Consider the following 16834-nt stretch of genomic DNA (forward strand, 5'->3'; position numbering starts at 1 on the left):
AGTTGTATATTTTATTGTCATAAAAATAATTATATTATAATGAAGATATACCGGTTTAACGTTGTCAATGAAGTTACCCTTGAATATTTATTCTTTTATTAAATCCCAAAAGTTTAGTTGATAAATATCTTATTTCCGTTAATTATTTCTTTTATTACTGCACAAATTGCGTGGTTGTTTCGTTGCCGTGCGTGTATATTTTTTTTCGTTTTTTATGTATCTGCTAATTACTATCTTACCGACGGACGTCGTCTTGAAGCGGAGCTTCGCGAACTATCGAAACGCGACATGCGATGTTTCTAGTAACCTATAAATTTGACAGTTGTATGTTGCAAAAAAGGATTGAAATAATTATTTAAAATAATACAGCAGATATTAAAAAATGTCCGCTTATTTTTTTTACACTCTGTTTTACTTTTTGATGTCAGGATGCATCGTTTACCCACCGACGGAATTTGTCTCTGCTGGATTAACGATAAGAAATATATTTGCCAATTGGCTAGGTAGCGAAAACGAATTTTTCATACAGTACCACATAAAAAGAAGCGTCATAACCTTATTCGTCCACTGTATGCTACCATTCGGTACGTTGCACTGAGCTATTCATGCCAAAATGTAGATACGATAACGGAAAAAAATAAGAAAGTTGACAAAACAAAACCACACTACATCGAATGCTACTCCAATTTTTGAATCAACATTCTCATTTTCTTCCATTCTTTCCAAGAAGTTCCATTCATCACTTACCAACAGAAAGAACAACCCTTTAGAAATCTTGAAATTTTTATTTTACAGGGTACATCCTTGGACTAGCTGTATTTGGTCACATAGACCTGGCGCAAGTTTTACTTGGAAATGTGAACTTATTTTGGTTTACGATAACCACAAGTGCTACGCTCGTTCCACTTTACGTGTTGTTTTTAATTGTATCTTGGGCCCTGCTGGGAAGTAATTGGTCTACGCATCCGATCGCTAAGGCCCTCTCGGTTTACTCTAACGATAATAATACCTGGATAACAGTAGCATCAAATATAAACATAGAATATAGAAGGTCAGAGATATGCAGCTGCGTTATTAGACACCGATTATCTACCCTCAAACTTGGCACTGACTCAACTTTTTACAGGATAGATAAAATAGTAATTGACACAAACAGCGTTACTCAGGTCGTCGTAACAGACAACTGGATAATCAAAGTTACTCCATATAAACTGGATGTTGCCCATCAGAGTGACACTGCTTTGGTGTTAAATCGGAGCGACACGCATGTTATGTCGCACACGTCTCGGGGAGAAGTTCAGTATGTTAACATAGAGGTGAAGTATAATGTTGATTCAAGTCCAAGTCGGTCTTACGACAACCTTTAAGACATAAATAACATATAATACTTCTTTCCCAACAGGTAAAGCCCACCCGACCGAGATCTCGTTCATTCAACATCAGACTAAATGCCCTGGACTTCAAAGACTTGCAGGATAAGGTCTCTAGGCCGATCGTCGTGTTGCAAAATGTTACGTTCCATAGAACTCTACTGGACAGGTTCATAGACACGTTCAAAGAACAGGTCGCGCAAAATCCTCATTATGAGACTGCGCAGGTATATGGCTATTGTACTTTGATGAATCATGAAACAATGTCCTCTAACACATGAATTCTTAAGGAGATTTGAGCTAGCTAAGGCCAAAATTATAATCTCAATAATGTATTGACAGTGTGCAAACCAAATGTGCAGATTGCTCATTCAATTTTTTTACAGGAGCTAGAACAATGCATCGGCTGTATGCAGGTGACATCGAATGTAAAGCTGAATAAGCTGTGTGGTGACATTACGGAAGAACGAGGCCCTGATGCCTGTGTTACATGTTTTTGTCGACCTATGTGGTGCATAGACTGTATGGCAAAATGGTAGGTTTCTCATAGTCGTTTCCGTTTAACCAGCGGAGAGATTGAAAGCCGGATTAAAAATGACCAAAAATTGATATTTTTTTTTACCACATTCTTAGGTTTGCTTCAAGACAGGATGAGAACTCACCTGAGACCTGGTTGTCTTCAAAATGCACATGCCCGGTTTGTAGAGCGAGGTTTTGTCTCCTGGATGTATGTTTGATACCCATTTCAAATAATTGATTTTCATCGCATTTTTACGTGCAATAAATAGCTAATTATTAATTCAAAGTTTATTACATATACTACATGATTTGTAACGTTTTCATTTACTGAAGATTAGAAGATACTTTTTCTAAGGGTTCATAGTAATCATGACAGTGTCATAGATGACATATATTTTTTAAACGAAGGATCTAAGTACCTGTATAATTATTCGAATACAGTGAATAGGTGAACCGTGATTATATTTTCAAATTTAGAAACTTGAAATAACCAAGTCTTTTTCAATTTTTCTTATTTTATATTCTTATATCGAATAGCTCTCACTTCACAGTCAAATTGTAATGTATTCAACCTAAATTACAATAAGTAATAGCGAATATTAGAGATGCATTACGTTTTTGTAGCTCGCCAAATCAATGACACTAATTTTTTTTTTAATCTTTGAATTACCCTACTCAAAATTCTTAAGCAACAGGGTTTATCACTTTTGTATACTCAGGAATTCTGCAAATGCTTTTAACGGGCGTTTTGTCAAGCTTAAAATATCGTATGATACAGTGTAAGATTAAGATCTGTACCTATGTGCACGATATACATATATATAAAAATATATATAATTAATAAATACGTGATATTTGATAATAGTTTGTTGCATTTCTTTTGAGGCAATAACCGTATAATAGTTGATAGACTATTGAAATTCAATAAATTTAATGTTGTCATACCTATATCTTATCGTTATTGTTTATACTTTTTTCTTTGGCCGATTTCTTTCTGTCCATTTCCGAATCCAGTTTATTTGCTACGTTAGTTGCTGGTTGTTCCTGAGATGGAGAACTAAAGGTGTCATTTTTTATTTCAACCCTGTTTTTATTCTTTTGTCTAAATCTTCCAGAGTTTGATACTGATAATCGACGATTGCCACTGTGCTCATCAATCTGAGCTGTTATCTCTACTTGATTCTTATTACCAAACAAATCGGTCAAGAACTTTCTGGCTGACATTTTGTTCTTTATTTTTTATGTATTTATTTTTTTTGCGGGGCCAATCAACTCTTCCGTCAATATCTGTGGTATAAAAAAAATTAATAATTGACGTACTTTTGCTAGCCAGTTTATTTCTTACATTCAGATCACACAAAATTCATTCAAACAAATAATTCCTTTTCAAAAGCAGTTCTATTATTTTTCGCAATTATCCTTCTTGCTTCCATTGCACAGTAATGTTGAAATTCTTCTTATCTAATCTAATCTAATCTTCTGATAGTGTACATTGGCATATAAAATATATACATAATGTAAAGTTGAGCGAATTGCACTCAAATCAGAACACATAAATTTTTGTTGGTAACTTACCTGCAGTTTGCTTTATCACTGAAAGGCAGCTCTGCCTTTGCTAGTTCCCCAATATTTGGTACTGATGAGACGATAGTTAATCCCATTAGCTTTTTGAAACAGAAATCAGAAATCAGAGCTTGCCTTACTTGATAGCCTTGGATAAAGTTGAAATTCCTTATTGCATAAAGAGTTTAGTCAGAATTATCAAATTTTTAAATTCCTTACGCAACGATTGAGTTATTTCTGCAATAGGTGTTTAATTTTGTGCCATTTGATTCCATTGAATAATGTCAAAACGATGTACTTTTATCGCCTGCACAAATATAGATTTTTCTTTTCACTGCGTTTTCTTCTTCTGATATGTTCTCATGTCGTTTAGAATGAAATTACCATGTTCCCATACTCAGAGGGTCGGTTGCTAAAACAGGAACAATCTTACTATGCTCCATTCTAAAGTGTGTTGTTTCATAGGACTGAGAGAAATTTCGAAACAGTAGTCACAATTCAATCGGTTATATGATACTGCCGATCTAAGGGCTATTAACAAAAATTGTGTCAATAATCAGCATCTTATCAATCCCGTTGAATTGATTATTTCAATGATAAAGTGTTAATGTGAGATAGTACTTCAGTGAGGTATTGAAAATGATACCGTATCCCATACCCAAGATGGAAATTGTTAAATAACATCATGCCAACGATTATCAATGATCTTATTTATTCTCAGTTTTGACAATTCATAAATACTAATCAGAAAATAATTTTTTCTATTTTCGTTTTGTCATTTTGTCTTTCTTTGTTGCGTTATAAATCACATCCGTACCTAAGTTAGGATATTCAACAGACAATCTTGGCTACACGTATAATCGATCAATTAGCAACTGTAAGAATTTGTTCGATCGATCCAATCAGTATTGATTATGACGTTCCAGTCCGCAACACAGACGAAAATAAAATTGGAAGTTTAAGAATACGTACGCCGATGAAAATTAGAAATACTGACAACATACCGAATGCTTAATATACAAATAATATGATAAAATCAGTTTCAGCCCTGGTGGAGGATATCGATTACTCAGCGACACAATCGCCTAGAAATCTTCTCTTCAAATGACCATAAGTCGCGGGGCGATATTCATAGCCATTAATTCCTGGAATAGTAGTTTTGCCGCGTAGGGCAGACGGATTTGTGAAATTTGCGTCTTGTTCTTGCACCCTTTGCACTCGAACGTGTTGTTTCTAAGATTGGCAATTGCGATTAATCCGCAGATATTACAGATATGAATTCTGTATGGGTCCGACACTTCGAAGAGACGCTCGCGAAGGAATTGTGCCGCGCCGTGAGAAATTTGACAGTCACGTTCCATCTCCCCGAATCGAAGTCCACCATCCCTGTATGTGTGAATATCGAAAACAATCGTAGATAAGTGAGGAATAAATATTGGGAGGAATACTTTTTAAACATTCGAGGCAGTGCTCAGTTAAAACTCACCTCGCCCTACCCTCCATAGGCTGTCTGACCAAGATTTGTACAGGCCCTCTGGCTCTGCTGTGAATCTTGTCGTCCACCATATGCTTCAAACGCTGATAATAAGTAGGTCCGAGGAAGACTTGTGCATTTATTTTACGACCTGTGTGTCCATTGTACATAACTTCGTTACCTCTGAGCTGATATCCGTATTCTTGAAGGAGCGTGGAGATTTTTTGCACGTTTACGGCATCATTGAAGGGCGTTGCATCGCCGATTTCACCTGCAGAAATTAATTTTTTCAATCTGTTGGAACATGGATACACGATAGATAAACCGATGATAATATAACTCCTTTACCTTTATTTGCCGATACTTTTCCTTGGATGCATTCAATCAAGTGACCAATTGTCATACGCGATGGAATGGCGTGAGGATTAATGATGATGTCTGGTGTTAATCCCTCGCACGAAAACGGCATGTCCTCTTGCCTGTACTGAATTCCACAAGTACCTTTCTGCCCGTGACGAGAGGCGAATTTGTCACCGATCTGCGGTATCCGGACGCTGCGCACTCGGATTTTACAGAACTTGTAGCCCTCGCTGTTCAACGTCAGCATGACTTGATCAACGATTCCAGTTTCACTGTTTCGCAAAAAGGTTGACGCATCTCTTTTCGTAAATCGTTTTGTCGTGCTGTCGAGCTGCGATTAAATAATCAAGCAATCAAAAAAAGTCAATTTCCAGTGGTTATAACCAACCTTAACAAGGAATTGCCATACAAACCTCGTCGTCTGTTTCAGGGAGTGTAATAGTCTTGCCAATGACGACGTCGTCGCCAGACACTCGAATTCCCGGTGCAATAATCCCGTCGTCGTCCAATTTGTCATAAATCGCATTTCTCATTCCTTGACAGGTTTGTCTCGTCGGTTTCTCAAACTGTTCCTCTTGGTCTCCAATTCTCTTAGACTCGGAATCTTTGTAAGAACGGTAGAAAACGGATCTGAAAAATCCTCTTTCCACTGCACTGGCATTCAAGATAACACTGTCCTCCTGATTGTATCCTGTGTAACAGAGGATAGCCACAATACTGTTTATTCCAGCAGGTAGCTCTCTGAACCGTAAATATTCCATCGATCTTGTTGTCACCAACGGTTTGTGAGGATAGTATAAAACGTGTGCCAAGGTATCCATCCGGACGTGGAAATTCGTAATGTAAACACCCATAGCTTGTTTACCCATAGCGCTCTGAAAAATGGAATGGGACATAAAAAAAAAGTCAGTCTGCATTTATCCAGACAGCAGAAAATTAAATGTTGTCGAAATAATGTCTTATGATCCATTTTTTGATACATCAAAGTCGATAAAAAGAAATCTTCAAGGACGAAAAATTAGTCATAAGTCATCTTTCAATCGTTTTTTTGACGACATTTGGTTTTGCACTGTCTGGGACAGGTGTGCAAATTTGTTACTCCCAACAAATAACCGACACTTACTTGATACGTGTTTCTGGGACTCTGATTGTGATCAGGAAATGGAATGATGGAAGCACAGACCCCAAGAATCATAGCAGGGTGAATTTCACAGTGAGTGTAAGTTGTGCAGTACGCATACTCTTTCTCTTGTCTAAGATCCTCTGGCGATATTGCGATCATCACAGTCTCCTCTTCTAGCGTATCGATGTACTCGACAACTCCGCTGGCAACCAACACTTGCCACCTACATTAAAGGTAATCACACAATCGTTGTAATATGAAACGAGAGAGGATGAGAACTTTTTTCTGGAGAAAAAGAAGACTCACCCGTAGTTGGTGTACTCTCTTTCCTTGAGCATGTCGATGTGGCGTTTTTTCAGCAGTAACGTTTGATTCTCAACGATTAAAAGCGGCCTGCAAATTCGCCCAGCATCTGTGTAAATCCTAATCTCTCGGTCTCTGATATCTCTGATCATGGATACTTCAGAGACGATGATGTCCATCTGTCTTCTCAGTTTTCTCAACGTGGCCATGAGCTGTTCCGGATCTCTGTGTATTCCGACCCAGCAACCGTTGACGAAAATTTTCGTTGCATCGGCAATCGCGCTGGGAGCTATTTCCTCAAGATTTTCCATCGACCATTCCTCCAAGAATTCAAGAATTGGCGATGGTTGTGATCCAACGCTGATGTACGCCATCAGAGCCAGATTCTTGACCAAACCAACAGCTGCACCTTCTGGCGTCTCTGCAGGACACAACATTCCCCATAAAGTATTGTGCAGCTGACGTGGTTTTGCCAGTTTCCCATCTCTGCCAATAGGCGAATTTACTCTCCTCAAATGGGACAAAGTAGAGGCAAAAGTGAGCCTGTTCAACACCTGGGAAACACCGGCTCTTGCTTGATGAGCCTTTTTCTGATCTCCCCAGTTCCCTGTTGCCAGTGAGTATCTCAAACCATCCGTAATTATCTTAGTCTTGATGGCTAGCTCCAGGTTGAAGTCTTTCCCCCTGTCGATAAACTTTTGTGCGTACATTCTCACCTCCTTCATGAGATTCTTAAACAGCCCTCTGAACAAAAATGCTAACAGTGGTCCAGCCAGATCCAGTCTTTTGTTTCCATAGTGATCTCGATCGTCGAGTTCCCTTCTGCCCAGCGAGGCTGAGAGTAGCCTGTGTACCATGTATCCCAAGAAATAGGCTTTTTTTGTTTCACAGAAATCGCTTATGCCCACATGGGGCAGCATTTCTTTTTGCAATATCTCCCTCGCGTACTTTATACGCTTTTCCTTCGTCACTCCAGGTCTCGCACCCCTTGTGCCAATGAAATTCAGAGCTACGTTCTGTTCTTGTATAACGAACGCTTCATCCAGCGACGGTTTTACCATTTCCATCATTTCAGGATCATCGAAATCGTATATAATATGCTCGAGAATGTCGCGGTCTGCCACAAACCCTAAAGCTCTGAACACAATCATTATTGGTATTTCTTGCTTTATGTACGGAAGTATGGCTATTATTCTCTGTCCGATGGCCGATTTTTTAATACTCTGTAAAAGATACCACATCGTTATTGACACAAGCCTTTCTTACTTCCACGAATGTACTGTCACAATAAAAAAATGAACTCACAGCACCACTTTTTGCCATCATGTTTACCCACAGAGTTGACGTCGGCCGAGAGCTGTGCTCCAGACAGGATCGAATCTCTGCTTTGTAGGCGTACTTTCCGTCCTTCATACTAAACACATACACTGTGTTTGTGGCCATTTTTTCTTGCGCAATGAGGACCTAATATCAGAGTTCGTTATTGTTTAATCTTCAGGGTCTTGATAGTCATCAACACTTAGAGAATGGTGAGAAATATTGTAGACGCACCTTTTCAGAACCATTTATGATAAAATATCCACCTGGATCCAAAGGGCATTCGTTTAATTCTGTTAAATCACGATCTGTCAGACCAGAAAGTAGACAGTAAGTTGATCTCAACATGATGGGAATCTTTCCGATAAAAGTCTTCTGATGTTGCGTTTCTAAAATTAAATTAAATTTTTGCTATACTTTATCCTTTTCAAGCCACTGAGTAGGCTGCTCACAGTTAGATCGTAGCTGAGCCTTACCTATTGGGTCCTCTCCATCTTTGACAACAGTTTTGGTAATATCAACGTAAAGGGGTGCGGAATAAGTGAGATTTCTCAGTCTAGCTTCATTGGGCATCATGGGTGACGGGGCTCCATCTTTTTCCCAATGTGTCGGTTTGGACAAATAGATTTGTTCAAATTTGAGCAGGTGTCTAACGGGATTCTCAATTTCTCCCGATGTGTGCTGCGCTTCAGCCTGCAGGTCGATTTGAGGCGAATCCTCGACTATCCTTTGTACAGACATTTGTATAAACTCGTCAAAACTGTCCAGCTGCTGACGCACCAGACCCTTTTCGTCAAAGTACGTGTTTATCACTATCCAGCAGGCTTCTTGCCATAGTTCTGTTGAGATCTCCTCCACGTCTTCATCGTCGTATTGATCTGAGGTAATATTCAAATTTATTAGACTATTGGCACATCTTGAAGATCGAAAAGTTTTGACGGAGCAACAAATAAGTTATACTTTACAAATAAAAATAGCAGTTTTTGCATTATTGAGATAATTCTTAATCGTGGTAAAACTGCGTAAGACATGATTTAATTAGAATCGACAATTATTCGAGGAATACAGTAGTCTTTTTCGAAATTAAAAGCAAATAATTATAACTATTTTAAGGTTATGTTCTACAGTCGTATTCTGTTCACTCTCGTTATTTTTCTAATATCTTCTTAAACCACAAGAGTAGTGAAAATTCGGTGTTATAAAGTCACAATACGCCTAGAAATATATCACTCACCGTCTTCCAATGCGTACATCTTCTCAGGTTGTTGATTATGCACTAAATTCACAACAAATACTCCGGACGTCGCAAATTAAACAAGGTTACCGCGACGTCTGCGACACTAAATTGCGCCGGCTGCCAATCCGCGCCGACCACTGAATGCAGATGGAATGATGGCGCCACCTAGAAGGGAAAATTGGAACTACATCAGAGAGATTGAAAAAATTTATCAGCTGTGACCAATAAATCTCATCTACAAAATTGAAGATCGACTGCTCGTTGAGGACTGCCGCCGCGCGTTGCTAAATAAATTTATTACAATTAAGAGAGAAAATGGCGTTGAGCCCGCAAACTAAACAGAAAATATCCATCGTCATCGAAGTGACGAAGGTTGTTTTTCATTGGGGATTTATTCCGGGAGTTCTCTTTTTAGGTTAGTATTCTCGTCGTATGGTTTTCAATTTGCTTCTATGCTGCTAGATACACACACGTGAAAGACAGCCAAAATAATTGTTCGACCAATGTAATCGCTACAATTAAAGTTTCTAATTAAATTATTTCTCCAGGGTTTAAGAAAGGCGCAGATCCTGGAATGCCGCCTCTCTCGGTAATGAGGTAAGTTTTTCTCAAAGAATTATACAAATCGAAACTTGAACTATAAGTAGAATGTTCTGTTGATAATCCTTGCCTCATTCTTTCAGCCTACTCTGGCAGTAGCACCATTTACTCACAACTTTACTGAATCATCTCCAAAAATTCCTCTTAATTATCAATTCATATGTATAATGTTGTACCCATAATGTTGACACACAAATGAATACTATAAATTGTAAATTCTGATAGAAGTAAATGTTTAATTGATATTCTTTGCCACATTACATTCACATCTTTAAATCGACTTGTAAGTCAATTCCGATCACAGAAATAAAAAACAAAGAACATGTTTGTTCCGTTAATTACGGAATTCATTTAATAATCCACAATGATAATACTAATTATGCAATAAAATTAATATTTCTTCATCGAAACTGTTATTCATAAACATGTGTAATCAGGTGATCTTTGGATCTTGGACCATTCATCGTAACATTATCGTTTATTTTAGACAATCAAAAGAGATTCCACCCTTGTTTATTTCGTTTATTCAATTTGATGCCAGTCCTTAAGAGAATTTAGTTCAAGTCATTATGGAAGATCCCTCAAAGTTCGACGTTCCTAGGGTTGTTCATGTATCTGTAAGATTTGACACGTCGCAACAGCTCTTCATTTGGATAATTGGAAAAATTAAGAATAACAAATTACTTCAAGTGTAAAGAAATACTGTGTTTTAACAAAAGAAAACAGCAGCGTAAAGACCAACCTTTACTTCACGTTTGGCATCACTTCTGAGTATGGTGGAGGAGGATCTGTGCATATTCTATCGTCATTAACCACCTCGAAAGCAGGCTATAACATACAAAAGCCTTTAGTACAGTTGACTGCAATTTAAGTCTACTTGCAAACTGAATATCGGGACTGTCACTTTGCAATGCGTCATCTGGTAGCAAAAAAACTAAACTAATGCAACCAGGCTGACAGTTGACCGTTGGCCATATTTTTCCGCCTGTGGATAGTAGAATGGGTATTTTATTGATTATGTTTAATTAATTTATGTGGCATGGGTAATTTGAAACCCCGAGAATTACGATTTGCCTTCATTAAAATTAGAAACTCAGGTTATGTGGTGATAAAATGGCGTCGACAACCAGGCTGACGTCATGAGGACATTTCCCAATAATAATAACTTGCCAGGTAATTTTATTTCTATAAAAAAAAAAGAAAGGAATAAAAATAAAAGATGCTTACCAGATTGCTCGTAGACTCAGCATCCTTTGCAAAGCATCTATAAATACCTATAAACTGGAATACAGGATGTCTGGTACGGCATAAATATCGGCACATGAACAGCATACTGCAGCATAAGAACAGCAGAGCCAAGGCAAAGCAGACTAAAATTCTAATTGATAGTGTAAAATAAAAAACGGGTATAAAATTTAAGAAAATCCAAGTGAGACAAGAGAATAGATTCAGAATTTACTCACGTTAAATTGAATACCACATCATTATTGCTGCAACAAATGTTCTCTCCGCAGCAATACTGCCATGATTGGCATATATTCCATTCACAGTAGTTTGCAGATGTCTGAAAATGGGAATTCACAATAACAATAAAATTATACACAGCTTGTGTTAGATAGGCTGAAAAAGTGTAATTATAGAATGAGAGAATAAGTAATGCACTACGCGAACTTAAATTAACCTCAAAATTATAGCCGACAATATAGTTATTGAACTGTAATCTATTTTTTGCTATAGAACGCTGTGTCGGTCGTGAATTGATATTTACCAATTTTATTGACGAAACGAATAGTAGCACTAGAACAACAAGTGCGTTTGACAAGAACTCCATTTCCCGTTGTCCTTTTTGCTATTGTGTATAACCAGATATAACACCCCGCGTAACACGTAGAAAGAAATAACAATAAAACGAAGAAAAAAAAAATCTTAATACCAATTACGTGCTGCAGGAAATTAGTGAAAAGTCTAGACAGCCAGTTAAAATAATACACGGAACAAAGAAGACGATATGAAATGTAAACAATGATCAAATTGTTTCAACTACGACAACGCATGTCAATTGAATGAGATGTGATTATTCTAATTGGATCAATTATGACAGCTTTTCGCAATTCTTGACGCGCGATCAACGTCAAGTGAGCTTGTGCAAACATTGACGAGCTCCCAGGTGACTGTCAATTTGACGTGGCTCGACATGTGTTACATATATACATAATACATATGCCAGCCGCCATTGCGCAATTTCAACGATTCTTTATTTTCCTTAAAACTCTGTGATTAATGGATCAAGCTTACACCGCTTATTACGGATTCACTTTTCACATTACTCACCATTCAAACATTCTGATTAGTTTGCAAAGTTCAATCAACCAATCAGAGTACTTGGATGGTGAGAAATGTGAGAAGTGAAAAACTGTTAATAAGCTCCCTGGTCTTGCAACGACGTTGGTGGGAGTACAAAACAAGGGTCTTTACTGTAAACTATATTTAATTTACGCATGCAGTAAATAAAACTACATGTTTTTCACTAGCAAAAATATAATCAAGTAATTAATGCAATTATTTTAAGATGAAAATGCACTGGGTCTCACTGTACAGTAATATTTATTAATACCGTAACTTTCAGGCTAACTTGTTTGCGGTCCGGAATAAAATACGACTGATTCTATACGAATTAGGCCGGATTTTCACGGGCAGCGGACTACTAGCGCCACAGTGCGGCGGTCACATTTGTCGAGTGGTATTTATCATGAAGTAAGTCGACCCTATGGAGGGTAGAGAGAAAGAGGCCCCACTCAGCGCTTCTTACGTGAAGCTAGCTGCGGCCGAAATTTTGCCAAATAATAGTTTTAATTCTTGTCGACAGCACCGCTGGTGCAGATAATTTTCGGACTTGTAATTCAAAGTGGGAGTAACACTGTGTTCTTATATACATACATATACCTATATATATATATCGAGAAAAGTGTTGCGGGCACCACGTAGCGGCAAAAAGATGAGTTACTATTTTCTCGAGTTTTGGCATCACGTGTAGCGCCGAGTTGAGCCTCCTTCTCCCTACCCTTCATAGTCAACCCCCTGGGTTGCTAGTTGCTATTCTCGTTCCGTAGGGGCGGCCATTTTGAAATTTAACAGAGAGCGTGACGTAGCGGCCTCCTTCTCTCTCTTGATTTGAGCCCCAGGCGCAACCTCGAGATTTGAAAATCAATAAATGGGGTACATTGTTGTGGGCACATGATGAGAGCCGAGGGGAGTTGGGAGTCATGTCAAAACACAGCGTAAAATACAATATATCGTTTTTAAATTGACAAATATAATATATTATAGGAGCGCGGTTATAAATGGTTTGAATTATAAATATGTGGCTCAGCAGTCGAAGAAAGCTAGCAATATTAGCTGCGTTATCAGAGTTTTTCATCCACGTAAGACTAGACTACCAAAAATTTTTAATGGTCTTTGTTTCCTGGAACATATTTTAGCATTGCATGGTATAATTACATGCACAAACGAATGAAAAAAAAAAAACGACTACAGCTCTTTCTCTCCCTTTTTTAGGCAGAAGCAAAATACTGTGCCTTTGAAATACACGGCGAGCCAAAATACTATGTGTGAGTTAAGCTGCTTCAAATTCACTATCGTTTACTCTTTTTACTACTCAAAGGGGCACCATGCAAATTACTTTTCTATTAATTTAAAGGAAACATTAACTTTGATGAATAATAACGGTGATCTAAAATTATTTCTCATTACAGGTGTCCCAGAACTGAATACTGCTGCAATTTTGGATGCTGTGTATCCCCAGGTTTCCAAATCTATCATCTTTGGTATTATTGGTGGGTCTCGTTTCCTTGTTTAAATTTAAATGGCAAATGGCAATTGAAGCTAAGAAACTAATTTCACTTGGTTTTCTGGCCAGGCTTTTGGTCATAATTATGTTTTTGGTATGCTCCGGAGGTGGATGGTGGTACCGCTACTGGTTGCAAGGAAGATACAGGCCGTCAACGTCGACGCTTCCACTGAGAACGCCAAGTTCAAGGGCTCAGAACGCACCGAGGGGACCCACATGCCGCGCGCAGCAGGCCAGAGTAACTTACAATCCAGCTCGCAATACCGTCCTATTACACCGTATGTGGAAAGGTGAACTATATATTGAAGAAACTTTTTTTTCGCTGTAAATCACCTATTTGAAATCCTGCTGGGGACACAATAATAACACATGACCAGAGTATCTCGCTTGTTATCTTGTAGCCATAAGCAAGCAGCCATGCTATGTGGAAAACCGAAATTAACTTGCCTTTTGTTGTTAGTTTGATTGAAAATGCTCAATTTGTTTATCGAACAGGTCCCCAAAGAAATGCAACACCTCCAGCTTACAACGGCGCAGCAGCGAGCTCGGCTCAGTTTCAAAATACAAACGTTGTGTTGAACGAGAACAACTGCCCGTACTACGAACTGTATGGCCCTCCACCTAGCTACGAGACTGTGATCGCTCAAACTCGGGGTAAAGTAACGAGCCCCTCTACGGCAATGGAGAACCCAAGACCAAACGTGCAAAGCTCTAATATGCAAAACCAGAATGCGATGCATTGTTTTTCACATAATTATAGCAGCCTGCCAACAAGAGCGCATCTCGACAACAATGTTGTTGAGCGACGAAATAGTTGCGGCTCGAATATAGAAGAGGGGGACAATTACGTAGAGAGCTTTAGCTACAAGAAATTTGTACAGAAATATGATGCCCAGCAGTCGCTAAGGCGAGGAGGTACGAATTTGCCCGTTGAAAGCTATTCGAATCAGGAAAGTACGACCTGCAGAACGAGGCTCCAAAATATTCCAAACAAAATGCTGCCCTTCTACGTAGCAGAAAGCATGCAACAGTTGCACGACGGAGAAGTCAAATCTAGTCAAAATAATTGCGTCACTAACAGTTCCTCGCAAAATAATTATTCCGAAGCCTGCACCAGCAGTCAGTTTGGACAAGTTACTGCGATTAGTCAGGGAATTAGAAATATACGATCGATTCAAGATTCCGAAGCGATCGATGAAATGGACAATCCAAAATTGAAGAGACTGGGAATGGAAGAAATTGAAACTGAAAAGTCCAGCGATGAAAATCACATGAGACTCGAATCGCATGTCTCTAGAATCCCTGAAATGCTTACGTATTCGAAGATTGACGCCTCAAGGGTAAAGTGTGATCAAGGTCAAAGTAGTTCCTTGAATCGTAGGTCCGGAGGTTTTTCTCAGTGGGGAGCAACTAGCGAAAGTTACAGAGAAACTAATCTTGAGGATCATAAACGAATGGAAAGATTGAGTTACATGAAAATTGATATTGACCGCGCAAAATCAACAACTAATTCAAAGAGTAAGAACTTTTTCTCCGACTGTGAAGAATGTGAGGCACAAAATGGCGGAAGTACTTTTCACCTAAATCCATCCAACAATGTGATATTACCTTCTCCTAATCCTAATATTCAAATTAATTCTTCACCTCCGATAAATGTTATCGAAAACTATCAACACTACCCTCCAACGTCGTTGTCGCCACCTGCACAAAGGTCAAACACGAGCACAAATTTTGAAAGTGAAAACAAATTAGGCAGATCAAAGTCGCTCGACTAAGCGTTACATATATGTATATATATATATACACATACACATACATACATATATATATAGTATAATTAGTATAATATATAATGATATTATACATAATTGAGATATGACAATTCATATTTTTTAAATATAAACATATTTTCAGTCTAATTTGGGCAAAATCAATTATTATCGCTAACATTACATTATTTTTATCCAGGATATTCAAACACAGTAATACCAGATATTTTTTATTCACCTCCAACTATCGTATTTAACTGTATACATTCTGCTTTCATCGTTACACTGATTTCTATATGCATATAAGTATTGCGCCAAATAAACTGAAAACATGCGAGGCTTTCGGATTGAAGAAAATAGTAAAACAAAATAAAATATAATCAGGTGGATAAAATAGAATTACTATAGTTATACTGAACTTGGAGACTTTAACGGAGACGCTGTCTCTCCATCCATTGATATGATCTTGAAGATTTGCTGTTTTTTCAAATATAGAAATAACGCCGAGTTCGAATTTTAGAGATAATAATAATAATAATTAGTCATGGAAGATGGTTTCAAGGACAGAAATTTTTTTTTCTGTTAAAATATTTTGTTTTAATTGATCACGTTATATCGATAGCATTTAGTTCAATAGTGACTATCTATTACGTATTTTATTTATACAAATAAAATGCAGAATAAAAAAAAAAAAAAAAAAAAATCACGCAGAAGAATAAATGACATTGATACTGATCAGCCAATTTTGAACCAAGAGAAGTAAATGAAGTATTTTTCATATGGGTATGAAATAACACTGGTCCAAGAATGAATAATAGTAATAATGTGCCAATAGAATCGAAAATTGTTATAAATAATTAACAGACGACATTGTTCAAAAACAAATGATGAAAATGAAAAAAAAAATCTTCTCCTTACTGAACCAATACGAAGAAAGTTATGAATCGGTGAGAGTAATAATAATATACATATATACTACATATGCAACTATTTTTTGTATCAAATTCTTAATTAATATTATGAAAGACTCTCGAATATATATATATATAGATATATATATATATATATATAGTATATATATATAATATAGATATATAGGCTAAAAACCAAAAGCATTATATGTAAAATATAATTATTGTATTTAAATTATCACAATTATTATGGAATTCAATATGTACATCCGCATATTAATTGAAATATGCTTCGTCTAGAAACTAATTTATACATGTATATGATTAAATACGTCCTTTTTATGTACAACGTACAATGATTCTGTAACAGAGAGAATTAAAATACCACTGTATAATATTGTACCTAATGTAAAGAAAACAGAACAAAAAGAAGACGAAAAA

At 37.4% G+C, this 16834-nt stretch overlaps 4 protein-coding genes across 7 annotated transcripts; 2 read left to right on the forward strand and 2 right to left on the reverse strand.

The window, feature by feature from the left end:
- The first annotated feature begins 168 nt into the window (after positions 1-168).
- LOC124409665 (E3 ubiquitin-protein ligase TM129) lies at positions 169-2751 on the forward strand. 2 transcript variants are annotated; one of them, XM_046887436.1, is made up of 6 exons: positions 169-584; positions 796-1051; positions 1127-1321; positions 1408-1597; positions 1757-1905; positions 2004-2751. In XM_046887436.1, the coding sequence occupies exons 1-6, from the start codon at positions 383-385 to the stop codon at positions 2125-2127; spliced, it is 1116 nt and encodes a 371-aa protein (XP_046743392.1). In that variant the 5' UTR covers positions 169-382; the 3' UTR covers positions 2128-2751. The 2 variants fall into 2 exon arrangements, with proteins under 2 accessions (XP_046743392.1, XP_046743391.1); XM_046887435.1 differs by having other exon boundaries at positions 171-584; positions 1127-1316; positions 1403-1597.
- A 1680-nt stretch (positions 2752-4431) lies between these two features.
- Positions 4432-9355, reverse strand: LOC124409653 (DNA-directed RNA polymerase II subunit RPB2). The gene is made up of 11 exons (XM_046887410.1): positions 9264-9355; positions 8506-8907; positions 8264-8418; positions 8018-8176; positions 6716-7935; positions 6410-6632; positions 5700-6161; positions 5275-5617; positions 4939-5197; positions 4520-4838; positions 4432-4469 (listed from the first exon to the last, which is right to left on the reverse strand). The coding sequence occupies exons 1-10, from the start codon at positions 9280-9282 to the stop codon at positions 4553-4555; spliced, it is 3528 nt and encodes a 1175-aa protein (XP_046743366.1). The 5' UTR covers positions 9283-9355; the 3' UTR covers positions 4432-4469; positions 4520-4552.
- An 845-nt stretch (positions 9356-10200) lies between these two features.
- On the reverse strand, positions 10201-11958 carry LOC124409669. 2 transcript variants are annotated; one of them, XM_046887441.1, is made up of 5 exons: positions 11635-11958; positions 11330-11430; positions 11094-11244; positions 10609-10694; positions 10201-10509 (listed from the first exon to the last, which is right to left on the reverse strand). In XM_046887441.1, the coding sequence occupies exons 1-4, from the start codon at positions 11695-11697 to the stop codon at positions 10611-10613; spliced, it is 399 nt and encodes a 132-aa protein (XP_046743397.1). In that variant the 5' UTR covers positions 11698-11958; the 3' UTR covers positions 10201-10509; positions 10609-10610. The 2 variants fall into 2 exon arrangements, with proteins under 2 accessions (XP_046743397.1, XP_046743396.1); XM_046887440.1 differs by having other exon boundaries at positions 10201-10481; positions 11635-11956.
- Positions 11959-13009: 1051 nt separating this feature from the next.
- Positions 13010-15510, forward strand: LOC124409660. Of its 2 annotated transcripts, none has more exons than XM_046887430.1 (5): positions 13010-13288; positions 13422-13474; positions 13619-13699; positions 13783-13991; positions 14209-15510. In XM_046887430.1, exons 1-5 carry the CDS (start codon positions 13226-13228, stop codon positions 15486-15488), a joined length of 1686 nt encoding a protein of 561 aa, XP_046743386.1. In that variant the 5' UTR covers positions 13010-13225; the 3' UTR covers positions 15489-15510. The 2 variants fall into 2 exon arrangements, with proteins under 2 accessions (XP_046743386.1, XP_046743385.1); XM_046887429.1 differs by having other exon boundaries at positions 13011-13288; positions 13783-14003.
- Positions 15511-16834: the final 1324 nt, after the last annotated feature.

Source organism: Diprion similis, chromosome 8 (assembly GCF_021155765.1).
Source record: "Diprion similis isolate iyDipSimi1 chromosome 8, iyDipSimi1.1, whole genome shotgun sequence".
Taxonomy (NCBI): Eukaryota; Metazoa; Arthropoda; class Insecta; order Hymenoptera; family Diprionidae; genus Diprion; species Diprion similis.